The following is a 15,292-nucleotide window of genomic DNA, read 5'->3' as shown; positions in this document are numbered from 1 at the left end:
AATTTTATAAAGGGAATTTCTTCTTTGTAAGGAAGGCTGAGAGGTGAGTTTTAAGGTCTCTTCCAACTTTAAGATCCAATAAAATAAAATAAATAAAATGATTCAACATTAAAAGAATGAGGTAACTATGTTTTACTAAAAGAAAGAATATTCAAGATGAATTGTCTTGTGAAACAAGTCACAGAATACCACGGCATAATCTCATTTGTGAAAAAATAAAAGGTACACACACATAAACACACACACATATATATATATATACCTTTTATATTTCATATATATGTGCTTTTTATTTTTCACAAATGTGTGTGTGTGTGTGTGTGAAAAGGAAATATTTCTGAAAAGGAAAAACAAGGAAATAGGGAGGTTGACAATGCACATTATACATTTCTGTTTTGCTATAATGAATATATATCACTGTTATTTTTAAAGACAATTTTTGAAGCTAAAAACTCTCAAAATTAAAAAAAAAGAATTTTTTTGTAACTAGCATTGCAAAACTTTCTTAAAAGCCCCACCTGTTTCTAAAGTCATATTTTTTAATTTTAAAATTTTTGCAAGTAGTCATCTTAATACTTGTGCATCCTATTTAATATGAAAAATTGAGGCATCTCATAAGTTGGGTCAATAAATCAAGAATGAAATCAGTAAGAGACTACAACAGCCAGATTGATATGATTGGGCAGAACATCTGGCCAAAGAATCTCTTGGTTAAGAAGAACCACAGTGAACTGGGGACACATGTTTATATTCTGTATGTGGCGTACAGATTGTCTCTGTCTTCAAGGATGTGAGGGCCTGTCACATAAAGAGGGAATAGTCTTTACCTGCATTACTTCGGAAGATTGAACCAGAGCCAATGAGTAGAAGCTACAAGACAGATGCCTCCAACATAAAGCAAATATTTACATCAAACAGAGCTATCCAAATTGGATTTATCCCTAGGTTAGTTAGTTAACCAATGTGGGGCCAAGGATAGGAGAAGCTGAAGTAGATCAGGGGTCCTAAACACAAATGTTACTAGGGGTCAGGTGAGCAATGAATAAGCACAAAGAACTTAGCATAAACATGAAGATGCAGTAGCAAACTTAAGAGCACATGCACTATCTAAACAAACAGCATTTAGCCGGTTCCAGCAGATTGGCACCATGAAGATACTTTGTGTTGCACAATATTCTGACTTCTCAAAAACTACTTTAAAACTTTAAAAAGTATGGCCCAGAGAAAACATGCCTGATAGTGACATCTAGCCTTAAGTTTATGACTTTTAAGAATAATAGTGATGACAAAAAGTACTTGCTCAATGAGATACACATTGAAAAGCTCTTCAATGAGTATTTTTTTATTGGATGTTTACCGCTACCACTTGAGGCAAGAGAGTAGGTATTTAATTCTCTTGATGAGTGAAAAGCTTAGAGATGCTGAATTGCCCAAAGTCACAATGCTAGAAAGGCACAGAACAAGATTTTCAACCAAACCATTTGACTCTAAGTCTTGTGTATTACTAGTTTCCTATTAACTTCAAAATTATATGATCTGTAATCCATAACATGGAATTCTAATCAGCAATAAAAAGAAACAAACTACGGACACAATTTACAACATGGATAAACCTCAAAAACATCTACCAAATGAAAGATGCCAGATTCAAAAGACTACATATGGTATATTTCCACTTATGTGAAATGTCCAGAAAAGGCAAATGCATAATAAAGGAAAGTAGGTTGCCTGAGGCTCAGGGTGGGAAAGGAGATTGACTGCAAACAGCAGGAAACATTCTTTGGGTTGATGGAAATGTCCTAAAACTGAATTGTAGGGATAGTTACAAAGCTCATTACATGTATTTAAAATCATTGAACCGTGTACTTATATTTTATGGTATGCAAATTATACCTCAAAAATATATGTGGAATATAAAATACTGCATATTTAAGTGTTGTGAAATAAAATGTCTGTATTACAAAAAAGATGATTTAATTCATAACATTTTGTCCTCTCTTTCTGAAGGTCACACAAGCATGATTTCCCTCTGCAAGTAGAGAGAGGCTGGAAGAGCCATACATAGGCAGTAGTCCCTTCTAAATGCCATGTACATGATAGATGAGTCACCAAGAAAGCCCATTGTCCATCACCTATTCAGACACAAATCCTCCCGGAATTTCAAGTTTAAATTCAAGATACTGAGTTAAGCACACAGATGGCCTCCAGAATTTACTACATTTCAAACCATTTCAATGTTTGTGGACCCACGGTCAAGAATCTTTGACTAGAAGCCATTTCAAGAAGCTGACACCCGCCTCGCTCTTTGGAACATGTAAAAAGAGCTTTGTTTCAATTTTATACTTTGCCTTTCCCTTCGGAGCATCACATCTGCAGCCAGCTTGGAAAAAGTACAAGAGCATCTTAGGCAAGCAGTCACTCTAGGGTCAGCCAGTTGGAATATCTTGGCTCCATTCCCATCCTCATGGCTGTGGTAATACGCCATTGTTTTAATGTCAGAGCCCAGTCCTCAAACTGCATTTCACACTCCACATACCACAAATGTTCCTTATGGATCTGGATCACAATATAAGTCATTGTCTCAATTGCTTTGCTATCACGTGGTCTTCTAGTCCCTTGTGAAACACATATGGAGAATGGAAATAAAAAACCCATGCTGATGACATCAGTGGGCCATATGCAATGAATTCTGGGGTTGAATAAGAGAAACAAAACTTATATTATGTATATTCCTAGATAGCAATAGCTAATATTTTTCTAAATGGGATGCCTAAAATTCTGTGTTGATGGGAAGAGGGATCAGGAGAGAACACACATGACTTACGTGTTTTTTCCATTATGCTCACACTAGGTCCTTCAATCTCCTGGAGCTTTGTATAAACACTGATTTTATATTCAGAATCAGGCTGAAGTCCATAGAAGCAATGCCTGGTTGTCCCTCCACCCACGGTGGATTCTTGCTTTTGTGTATCTATAATAAAAACAAAACAAAACAAAACAAAAACATACACATATGAAATTTTTGAAAAACAGCCATTCACAGATGATTTGCTTCTGAAATGTGTATCCCACATCAGATAACTCCAGAATGAGTCATATTTGTTTGAAGTACTGTATCTTCCTTCTAAGAGTTACTACGCTCACTGGTATTTTTCTATGGAAAATCACATTTTATATGTCCAAAAATGAAGCTTACTATTAAAAGACTTCTGAGATCAACTCTATACTTAATGGAGAACTATTAATGGAAATAATTATATGTACACATCTCAACTGATCTTTTGGACAGGTGCAGATGTGAGGGCATTTATTTATTTTGTAAAATCTTTTTTTTTTTTTTTTTTTTTTTTGAGATGGAGTCTTACTCTGTTGTCCAGGCTGGAGTGCAATGGTGCGATCTCAGCTCACTGCAACCTCTGCCTCCTGGGTTCAAGCAATTCTCCTACTTCAGCCTCCCAAGTAGCTGGGACTACAGGTACACACCACCATTCCGGGCTAATTTTTTTTTTTTTTTAGTAGAGACGGGGTTTCGCCGTGTTGGCCAGGCTGGTCTCAAACTCCTGACCTCAGGTGACCCACCTGCCTCAGCCTCCCAAAGTGCTGGGATTACAGGCATAAGCCACCATGTCCAGCCTATATTTTTACAATCTGAACTCCCTTTTAGTCAACATGATTCTCTGAATGCAGTCCAATGTTATATAACGTAAAAGGATACTTCCTTTGGGCTTCATATAACTTATTACCATCCAACAGGATGCCCTTCCAGGCAATGGTCTAAAGATACAGGCATGGGTCTCAGAAGCCCTGGTCCATGGGTCCAGGTTGTCTTCAAAGCTGCCACAACTGAAGGCAAGAGCTTGTAGCAGCACTGGGACACACTGCCCAGTATCTCCCTCTCAGCTTTGGCCTTTAACTGACACCAATGGTTTCCTTCAATTGCAAAAGACATTCCCTGGGAGTTCAGAGGAGGCTCTCCAAATTTCCTACATCCACTCTGAAAATCCCTTAATTGAGAAAAAAACGTCATGGTGCTTACATAGCATCGGGCTGTATATGCTGTGAAGCTCAGTCTCTCAATTTCTGGTTCTTCTTTTTAATCAACCAAGGAGACATGTCATATACAGCCAATACACATGACACCTTCTCTGTCTTTTTCCCCAACATGACAGAGGCATAAAGAACTCTAGAGACCTAACTATTGGCTCCTTTCTTTGTTCCCACATCCATAGCAAAATTGCTTTGCATCTCCTGGAAGAACTAGTACTGGTCCTTAGGCCCTGAGGCTGGGGAATCTGGATTAATTATATTCATCATTTCTTGAGGGTTTACTATGTGCCAGGTTCTGTGCTTAGTATTTTATTACAACAGCAGCAATAAAGATAATAATAGCCAACATTTAATGGTGTTTATCACATGCCAGGCAATATTCTAAGGATTTCATATACACTATCTCATTTGATTCTTATAACATTTATAATTATTTACAATCTAAAGAGAAGAAGCTAAAGGTCAAAAAAGTTAATAACTTCTTTAGGTCATTCTAATTAGAACTGAGATTTTTTAAATTGGTAGATAATAGTTGTACCTATTTGGGGGATTTGTGTGATTTTTCGTACCTCTATACAATGTGTAATGATCCAATCAAGTAATTGGGATATCCATCACTTCAAACATTTATCTTTTCTTTGTGTTGGGAACATTACAATTCTTTTCTAGCTATTTCAAAATATACAATTATTGTTAACTATTATTTCCCTGCCATACTATCGACTACTAAAACTTACTCCATCTACCTAAGTGTATTTTTCTACCCCTTGACCCACTTCTGTTCACCCCCCTGAATTCAGAACTCTAAAGTTCAGTTCCAGAGGATGTTGCTTTAATTCCCACTAGTATATTCTAAATGAACGTAACTGAAATACATGGTTTTCCAAAATGAAACCATCTGAGAGCTTCTAAGTGCATATGAAATGTGCAAATATGATGTCTAGAGATCAGATGAGGAGTCCTTATGACTCAGTGCTTTATCACTCCACAGAGCCTACTTGGGTGGCTTTCATTACTAAAGAGTTTCAAAGTGTTTTCTTCATAGGCATAGACTGCTGTCATTGTCATTCTTTTTACTCAATGGACAACTGGTTAAGAGGAGGAATCACTGCTACCATGAAAAAGCAGTTATTCAAGTTTCCATCTAGACTGATCATTTTACCAATAAATTGCATGTGTTTAATCAAACCTTCATAAAGCTTTATTTCTACGGATTGAAAAACTTGTATTAAAAAAACTGCATTCATTAAATATATTATACATATTATTTAGTCATTAAAAAGAACTATCCACTCCTTCAAAATGTTATTTGCAGAAGAGTTTATAAAAGATAAATAGAATCTAGAAAACATTGCCGGGCACGGTGGCTCATGCCTGTAATCCCAGCACTTTGGGAGGCCGAGGCGGGTGGATCATGATGTCAAGAATCGAGACCATCCTGGTCAACATCGTGAAACCCCGTCTCTATTAAAAATACAAAAAAATTAGCTGGGCATGGTGGCGCATGCCTGTAATCCCAGCTGCTCAGGAGGCTGAGGCAGGAGAATTGCCTGAACCCAGGAGGCGGAGGTTGCGGTGAGCCGAGATCACGCCATTGCACTCCAGCCTGGGTAGCAAGAGCAAAACTCCGCCTCAAAAAAAAAAAAAAGAAAAGAAAATATAAAAGCATGCCAGTTGCTTTTTAAAGTCTAAAATGCAAAAATTTTACAGGATGATTTTTGTCTATTTTATAAGTAACAAACCTAGCTACATTTCAATCTCTATTTTGACATACATATATTGAAGCAAATATGTGTATATTACAATATGCATATATCAGAATAAACTTAATACATTCGTTTTAGTCTATGGACAAATCCAAATTTTAAAAAATAAAAATGAATTAAAGCCATTTGTTAAATAGAATTTTAAATTTATTTTTATATATTGTGAATATTAGAGTTTCAGAAATGAACTTTGTAGTAGAACCTTAATATATTTGTTCAGAGTAAATACTGAGTATTTGAACAGAGTAAATTTCTTGTTCATAATATTATGCAAAATGATGACATTTTAAAATTGTTAAAGTGTCTGTGAGATTATATATTAAGTGAAATGGGTTTGATAGTAAGTAAAATTTGGTGAACTCATTGTTCTGCTTTGCTTAGTTCCAACTGTAGTCTGTAGTTTCCAGGCTCAGAATCCCACAATTGTATCTTTTTGACCCTTAGCTATCCCTTAGAGCCTCCTAAAATCTTCTGTGAGCCACCTGTAATACAAACATCTCCTGAATTTTATGCATGGATTGTATTGATCTACCCCCACAAACCTTCCAGGGACTCTCCAGGAATCAATTCTGGATATGAGCTTTTCTGTCATTTCCTATTTCAGGTAGAAACTCAGGTACTTTAAAAACCCTTGAAAATAGAATATAAGTAGATCTTACTGCTAAAATAATATATCTATAAGCCATTGGAAAACTGGAACAAGCATTATAAGATTAATGGCAAACAGTATCCATTTGGTTCCCAATACTAACAAAGAGGGGTTACATGAATGGGGTGTATCCGTGTTGCTTTTGGCATGTGCATTTCAGGCCAATTGGCTTTGCCTTAAGGAAAACTTTCAAACTGACCAAATGGTGACTAATTTCCTCAACCCCTTATGCCAAAAGCAGGAAGTTAATTTATTGTCTTGGAACAGAGGAAAAAAATCTGCCTCTATTTGTGCACTCGTTCTTAGGAAGCAAGACTAAATCCGTTCTCTGGATTATTGTTGTGCTGACAATAACACCACCAGCTTGACTTACCAAAATTCCTACAAGTAGTTACTGAGTTCCACAAGCGACGAATATCCAGCATCCAGGAAACTACTCTGATAGAATTTTATTATGTAAATAATTATACTTCTCATAATGCCATTGCTTCAGAAAGTTTAATTTTGATCATAGGTTTTGTTCCATATTTTTTTTTTTTTTTTTTTTTTTTTTTTTTTTTTTTTTTGTGGACCTGGTCTTTGGTAAGGCAGGCTCCTCACTATGCTGCAATTCTCTATCCTTCTCAACAAACAATACTGCAAAGCTGACATCTCGGCACCTAAATTGGGACGAGAGGAGCATCTTCTGAACCTTTATCTAAGCAGGCTACAAAGAAGGTCATCAAGTTGTGGGGATTAGGGTGGGAATAAAGTGTTTGGGCCTATCTGGCATATATTAATAAACACATGAAATTGAAGGCAACCTTCGGTACCAGGGAAACTCCAAAACAGCTGGAGAGAGGGACAAAAGTCCCAGCGCCTCTGCAGAACTAACGGAGGTTCTCACAGGGCTCTGAATTACCAAGACCAACCAACAGTCTCTCACTCTGGACTGTCCTAGGATTAACCAAAAACCTATCATTTAATTTGGCAAATGGATGACTGACTCAAAAGCAGATTTTATTTCAGTCTTTCCTGAGAAGACCTTGTCCTTCTGGTAATCTTTTTTTTTCTTGGCCATAAAAATGTCATAATATTTACACGAGTAAATGACATCTGTTGTTTTTGCCTGTCTTGTATCTGAAATCCTTTGCTTTGCATCCATTCCTCCTCACTCTTGGTCTTTATGGTTTGGGGAAGATTGGATAACAACCCCACCTCCTGCCACCACCACCAGATACAGGGGTGGAAGGCAACCCGTCCAAGCAGTCAGTTTATTTCATGCCCTTGCACTCAATGACAGATTTAGAGGCATGTGACCCAAACCAGGCCAATATGAGTCAGTTCCTGGACTTCTGTTGGAAGTATTGAGAAAGAGAAGCTGTCTTTTCACCAAGACTGGTAAGCTGGAAGCTGGGAGAATATAATTCTGGATCTGACTCAGAGGCTGGCTGAAAACGAAGGCAGAGGAGAGCAAAACATAAGAAGGAGCAAGACTTTATCTTCAGGACACTGAACATCTAGGTCCAGATGTGTCTGCAGCCAGAGACTTTTGGACTTCTCAGAATACTAGCCAATAAAAGACCCTTTTGCTTAAGTTTCTTTCATCTAGATTTCTCCGAATATAATAAACAAACCTGAATGATACAGTGTGGCTATTCTACTCACAAAAACCTTACAAGTTTGCAGTTACTGCCTCAGTTAATAGCCTCAAATGAAATAATTTTAGAGAAGCTGAAGCCCAGTGAAGAAAGTTGACCAGCGGCTGTGGTTACAGTGGAGTCCTTCATCACTGACTCAATCTCAGAATAAAAATGCACATGCTCAAGCTATGAAAAAATATATGGGAAAAAATGAAAAAAAATGATCCATCAAACTGTAGGTATTTGACAGAGGCATTCAGAAAGAGGTCAACTGGGATAAAGCTTTTCTCCAACACATGGGGAAACTGGGTCTCATTTATTCCTAGTATCTCCTTTGCCTGGGGTGGAAAGACTGAAATTTCTCCAGAGACAGCAAATGTAGCCAGTATTACGGTCAAAACACCTGAGGATCTGGGACTCATCTGCCCATGAAGAATAGGCATCTTACCACAAATCCTTTAAAGCCAGTGAATCAGGATGGTGACCACATTTCTCTTTAAGTTTATGAAACTCAATGTAATTCTTCTCCATTCCAAAGTAGAAAGACTATTCCTTGATCTAAACTGTGTGGTTTAAAATAATCTAAAAACATTTCCTACTGCCACCCCCACACTCACTCCTCCATCCAACATTCCTTTTCAAGCTGTCAATTAGAATCTTTTGCTGTCCAGCTGATCAACAATACTCAGAAAGACAACTGGGTGAATGAGATGTGGCTAATTCTCTTTCATAAATCTCTCAGCAACAAATGTTGATGAGAAGTAAATTGAATAACACTTTTTTTCATTCTTGTTCAATTAAGACTATAAAGGTTCAGCTGAAAAAATTTCTGGCAGCCTAAAACTAATACTGAGGGAGTACAAGTTCACTTAACTTGAAGATAAAAAGCAAATGTGGATTCATTTACTGGCCAGCAAAGATCTTGGCTTCAGAAAGAGCTTATTGCAGTTTTCGATGACCAGATCAATGTTATTAGACAAATCAATCATATTCTCTGATTAAAGTCTCAAAGCTGCTTTGTAAATATGCTAAACTAAAAGCATTTAATTTTAAAAGCTACGAATCTTACTGATTCCACTGATAAAGCCAGTTTTTATACATCGTTGTGTCAACATATATAGTTATAAATTTTTATGAAAGGAAGCAAATATCCACAGGAACCCACATCCCTTCATTTCAATTTCCTAAATCATATAAAAGGATAAAAGTATTATGGGATAGTTTGGAAGGATGATTATTACACTCAGTAATTTTTTTTAGCCTTAACAAATACCAGTAAATGTCAACTCTTCTATACTAAAGTGTGATTTATAGAAATATATGAAATGTAACTCCTCAAGATTTCCTACTTGTTCCTCTGATTGTTGCCCGTGCTTTATCTGCTTCTGGCATCCCATAAATCATATTTAACACAATCACAAAATCCATGTGACCTATCCTGATTTTCTCTCCCTTAATGTTTATTCCAGATGAACACCACTCCCTATGTCAAGCCAATGTCAGCCTGGAAGGATCCTTACATCATATACAGGGATTCAAGGAAGCAGTGCTGCTGCCTGCCTGCTGTCATGATATCTTGGCTCAGGTTGGGAGAAATTTCTTCTAGTACGTTCCACCTATCTCAGTTCTCACTCTATGGGGACATATTTCCAAATGCTCTCAGTGCTCTCCTAAACTACACTTTCCACTTTATGGATTGGATCAAAAATGGGATTTAGGGATTTTGAATGTAGTTACAGTCAGGAATATGGGCTACTATACCCAGTCTTATCTGGACTAGAAATAATTAGGTCTTTTTGCTTTTCCGAAATGGGAAAACCAAGATCATTTGTCCAGAAAGAACAGGCTACATTTTTAACAATTTTACTCCCAGGTTTGGAGTATTTTAAAAATTCATTTTGGATTATTTAGTATCTCCTATAATCCCACAAAATAATAAGACATATCTTTTTTTCTTTTTCTGAGACGGAGCCTCACTCTGTTGTCCAGGCTGGAGTGCAGTGGCGCAATCTCGGCTTATTGCAATCTCTGCTTCCTGAGCAATTCTCCTACCTCAGCCTCCCAAAGTGGTGGGATTACAGGCATGAGCCACCACACCTGGCTGACATTATCTTTCTATTGTTAATATAAATCTGATTTAGTAATTTTCTCTATTTGATTTCATTTTCTGAATAGTGTCCGTGTTGATAGTGTGAAATGAAGATTAACTGGCCCTGGATATTCACTTTTGGGGAATCGGCCATTTGTTGTTGTTGTTGGTATTTTTAATAAAGACAGTGAGACATTTTTACTGTTTCAGCTTTGGAACAGACTCCCAAATTACGGACATACATGAGAACTGTGATGCTGAAGAACTTGTTCATGATGGTGTAGATATATTACATCTTCTCTGAAATGAGAGTTTGTTGTTCACCAATCTTCCCCAAAAGAAGAAGAAATACTAAGAAAAACATTAAACTTAAACTTGATCCCTAGAAATTGAATACCAACGTTATAGTACGATATAATTTTAACGTATGCTAGTCCTGGCTACCTGGCTGCTAACAGTTTCAGAGTGCTTCCAGTACACAAAGCACTGTTGTAAACGCTTTACGTGGACTATCTCAGCTTTATCTTCACAGAACTCTAAAAAATCATCACCATGTTTATACCCATTAGCAGATAAGAAAAAGGGAGTTTTGCAGAGGTTTAGTAATTCACGTACCCAACCAGCCTGACTCCATATGCTGCATGACTGACCCATACAAATTGCTTCTTCGACAAGAGGGCTCTTGTCTAACGCTACTTGTTAGCGTTAGACAACGTTTGTTGTCCACAAAGGTGTGCAAAGAACCAAACACATGATGCTTGACAAAAACATAAGTGATGGATTGTACTTACCCTGGAGGGATTCTATGACGACCCTGTAGGCTGTGGCATGGCGATGGACCTGCCAGTGAGCACACAAGCTGGTCATTTCAACATGTTTGGCTTGGAGATTGGTAACACCCAAGAACACTGGAATAAAATAGAAACATAACGGTGTCACACTACAGACAATATCACAAGCATGCCTGAATCTGAAATTAACTTCTGGAAAAATTTTCATTCAAAGCTGCGTACTCAGAGCTGGGAAATCCATCAATTTTCAATGAGTTAGTCTACAAAAGATAAATGTTTTATCACTCAAGAAAACAGGTTGCAAAACATTCATGATGTGGTCTATCTGCTGATTTATTTATTTGTTTGTTTTGAGACAGGGTTCTTACTCTGTAGCCCAGGCTGGAGTGCAATGGCATGATCTCAGCTCACTGTAGCCTCAACCTCCTGGGCTCCAGTAGTCCTCCCACCTCAGCCTCCTGAGTAGCTGGGATCACGTGCATGTGCTACTACACCCAGCTAATTTTGTTTGTTTGTTTGCTTTTCGGTAGAGGCAGTGTTTCACTACGTTGCTCAGGCTGATCTCAAATTCTTGAGCATAAGCCATCTGCCTGCTTCAGCCTTCCAAAGTGCTGGGATTACAGGTGTGAGCCACCATTCCTGGCCCTGTCTGCTATTTTAAATAGAAGAGGAAATACATGTTCATAGGAAAAAGACCGGATGCAAAGGATAAATAAAAATTTGGAGTAATTTTAAATCTTATCCCCTTTATTTACTTGTGTTTTCTGAATAGTATGCAATAAACATATAATACTTTTATAATTTAAGAAGTAAATACAATGCGTACTTATCAACCAATGAGACAGCCATGGCTAAAATGGCTGAAAAAGAGAAAAATACACAAACCGGAAGTGTTCTGCAAACAGGAATACTCTCACAAGGACTGGTCTTCAAAACACTACTGAATGAACACACTTTTGAAAATTAAAAAATATTTTACACAGATAACACAAATTATTTTAAAAATACATAGGTTCCGACTAATCTTAGAACACTGCGATATGCAAAAATGACTCTTTGTGGAGGCAATAAAATATTGTTTTGCCCAGGCAATAGAAGAGGAAGTATCCAGTGTTTATCACTTGGATCCGAGCAGAAAATCAACATATTTGCTTTTCCTAGTGACCTCTGACTTCCATTCATATCATTTGTTCTTATTTCTCTCTCTTAGCTTACCCACAAAATAAAAATACCTGAGAATTATCTTTTCAAGATGGTAAAAGTAATCTTGTCTAACTACAATTTACACCTTTACGTTGTTCCTTTCTGTTATAGCATCTCTGCTATAAAGCCCAATCATTACAATAATAACAGTGGTGATTCACTGAATATTTGCCGCATTATAAGCATGTTACGTACATTTTTCTGTAATCCTCACAATTAGCCTGAAAGATGGTTATTATTATCTTCATTTTAGAATTGAAAAAGCCTGGGCTGAGGAAAGTTAAGCAATTTGCCCAAGGCCACACTAACAAACAGCAGATTTGAGCCTTATTCTTTTGATACCATGGTGAATACAGTCTCAAGAGCAGGGCATATGCTGTTGATTGCATTCAGGATTATGCTGATGAGTTATGTGTTATCTTTAATGTGTGTTTTAAAATGTGACTAAAAATCTTGAGTGATATAATGGAATTTGGGGATTTGAGGGGGAGATTTGGAAGTGAGGTGAGGGATGAAAGACTACGTATTGCGTACAGTATATAGTGCTCCACTGATGGATGCACTAAAATCTGAGAATTCAACACTATACAATTTATCCATGTAACCAAAAACTACTTACATCCCAAAGGCTATTGAAATTTTTTAAATAAATAAAAAATAATAAAGATGTCATTTGACTATCAAAAAAGAAAATAAAATGTATACTTCAAAAAAATAATTTGATTGTGGTCATTATGCATTATAAACATAGATCACCACGTTGAAGATTGCAGATCTATGTATCTACACCTTGAATATATACAATTTTTATTTGCCAATTATGCCTCAATAAAGGTAGAAAAAATGAAAGAACAGTGGGTATCTGAAACAACAATCATAGTATCTTAGGGAGTTTATAATAGAATTACAAAATGGATAGAAAAACAGTAGCAAAGAGGAAGAAGGTACTATACACTGTTAAAAATTCTTAAGCCCTAAAAGCAGTAATTTGGCCAGGTGTGGTGGTTCACATCTGTAATCCCAGCACTTTGGGAGGCCGAGGTGGGCAGATCACGAGGTCAGGAAGTCGAGACCATCCTGGCCAACACCGTGAAACCTAATCTCTACCAAAAATACAAAAATTAGCTGGGCGTAGTGGTACGTGCTTGTAATCCCAGCTACTTGAGAGGCTGAGACAGGAGAATCGCTTGAACTCAAGAGAGAGGTTACACTCTAGCCTGGCGACACAGCTAAACTCAGTCTCAAAAAAAAAAAAAAAAAAAAAAGCAGTAATTTAAGGTAGACTGGAATAAGCTAAGGATTCATATTGAAATCTCTAGGATATCTATAAAAATTTGAAATATCTAACTAAAAAGCTAGTAGAGGAGAAAATATTTTTTAATATGTTAATAAAAATACTGATCTGCAGTTTAGGGTAATTACATGGATTTTGAAAAGGATTTAGGTCAAAAACTGTAAGTCAATCCAAATAAATATATTAAACAGATCCTGCAGAGATATAACAAACTTCAGGAATATGGAACATACGTGCTGGAATTTGGAAAACATTGTATTACTGCCTGGGCGTCTGGGAGTATGCCAATGAGAAGTCCCAGATGGTGTGCAGACAACATGAAAACCCTTAAAAGGCTAGAGAAGGAAGTCCTTAGAGGGGTGTGGCATGTACTTTTGATGGATGGTGTGTGTGCACGTGCAAGCGGGTAGAGTGACCGCTCTGAGGAAAGACAAACCTCCTCCTGCTCCCACTTCTGACATTCGCCATCTCGGGCTACGGGCTGTTTGGAAAATTTCACCTCATTCGAAAAATGCCAACACAGACTTTCCAGAAGGAAATCCGATCTGCAGTCATCAAGTGTATTTCAGGGCAAGGTACTGACATCCCACCTGCCAACCAGGACTTTGAACTACTTGGAATAAACAGCACACCTTTCTTTCCATGAAACACCATCCAGAAAGGGCAACGTGGAGCAAAGGAAAAATGAACGACCAAATGGAAGCGGGGGGTTGAATGACAAGTTACAGTGAAAACAAAGCAGCAAAACCCCACGTGCGGCTGAGGCCACTGGACATGACTCTTACATGTTTTCACCATGCCTGTCAGGGCATCGCTGAAGCCTGAGGACTGGGAGGCAAATATCTTCACATTGTAATCCATTCCGCTGAGGAGGTTTGTGATAAGAATGGTGTTAATGTCAGCTCCCACAAACGTTTCCAGTGTTGGGCCAGGAACTAAAGAATAAAGAGTATATATTTTAGTTACAACAAAATATGGAAAAATAGAGGCACTGTTAGTCAAATTGTACTCACTCAACTGCTTTTCAGTTGCTTAGGGTTATACAGCAAGCAGACAGCAGGGTTGAGGTTTGAATCTGGTCTCACCTAGCTCTAAAAACCGCTGTGCTAAAGGTTATTTTTAGGGACCTCGTCCTTTCCCCAAATATGGTTTTATCCTTGTGCTTATTCAAAGAAGTTGGTCCACCTCACAGTCTACCATCTGCTATATGGTTATGTACTATGTTGTAATAGGCAATTGAGGAATTCGTCCAATTAAAGAAATAATTCTCGGCTGGGCACGGAGGCTCACACCTGTAATCCCAGTACTTTGGGAGGCCAAGGCAGGTAGATCACCTGAGGTCAGGAATTCAGGATTTCAAGACCAGCCTGACCAAAATGAAGAAACCTCATCTCTATTAAAAGTACAAAATTAGCTGGGTGTGATGGAGCACGCCTGTAATCCCAGCTACTCTGGAGGCTCAGGCAGGAGGATTGCTTGAACCCGGAAGGCGGAGGTTGCAGTGATCTGAGGTCACCCCATTGCACTCCAGCCTGGGCAATAAGAGCAAAATGACATCTCAAAAAATAAAGAAAAGAAAAGATAGAAAGAAAGAATTCTCAATTGCCCCTTCTAAAGTAACCAACAGTCATAGCAAATTTTATCCTGGAGACCAGGCCATACCTTGCCACTCAGTCAACCAGCATCAATGTCACCACTGCACTTTTATCTGCTCCTTTTAGGATGTTTAATACCAGGCTGATAATGCTCATATTCCAAGGCCCTTGCTTAGCTAGCATTTTCAGGCCTTTATGTTTCTACCTCTTTTTCAATCTAGTGGGGTCTTTAATGA

The 15,292-nt window shown here is 37.7% G+C and overlaps 1 protein-coding gene across 7 annotated transcripts in view; it reads right to left on the bottom strand.

Annotated features, from left to right (window-relative positions):
* Positions 1–15,292, bottom strand: part of COL14A1 (collagen type XIV alpha 1 chain) — a 254,139-nt gene that overhangs the window by 116,245 nt on the left and 122,602 nt on the right. For all 7 annotated transcript variants that reach the window (XM_074387087.1, XM_039464751.2, XM_039464753.2 and 4 more), the window contains 3 exons: positions 14,247–14,396; positions 10,965–11,081; positions 2,825–2,971 (listed from right to left, as the gene is read on the bottom strand). In XM_074387087.1, coding sequence (XP_074243188.1) covers positions 2,825–2,971; positions 10,965–11,081; positions 14,247–14,396 — 414 coding nt within the window. The remainder of the gene's footprint in view (positions 1–2,824; positions 2,972–10,964; positions 11,082–14,246; positions 14,397–15,292) is intronic.

This window comes from Saimiri boliviensis, chromosome 15 (assembly GCF_048565385.1).
Source record: "Saimiri boliviensis isolate mSaiBol1 chromosome 15, mSaiBol1.pri, whole genome shotgun sequence".
Classification (NCBI taxonomy): Eukaryota; Metazoa; Chordata; class Mammalia; order Primates; family Cebidae; genus Saimiri; species Saimiri boliviensis.
Note: the sequence above shows the minus strand (reverse complement) of the source record. Positions and strands in the feature narration are given on the sequence as shown.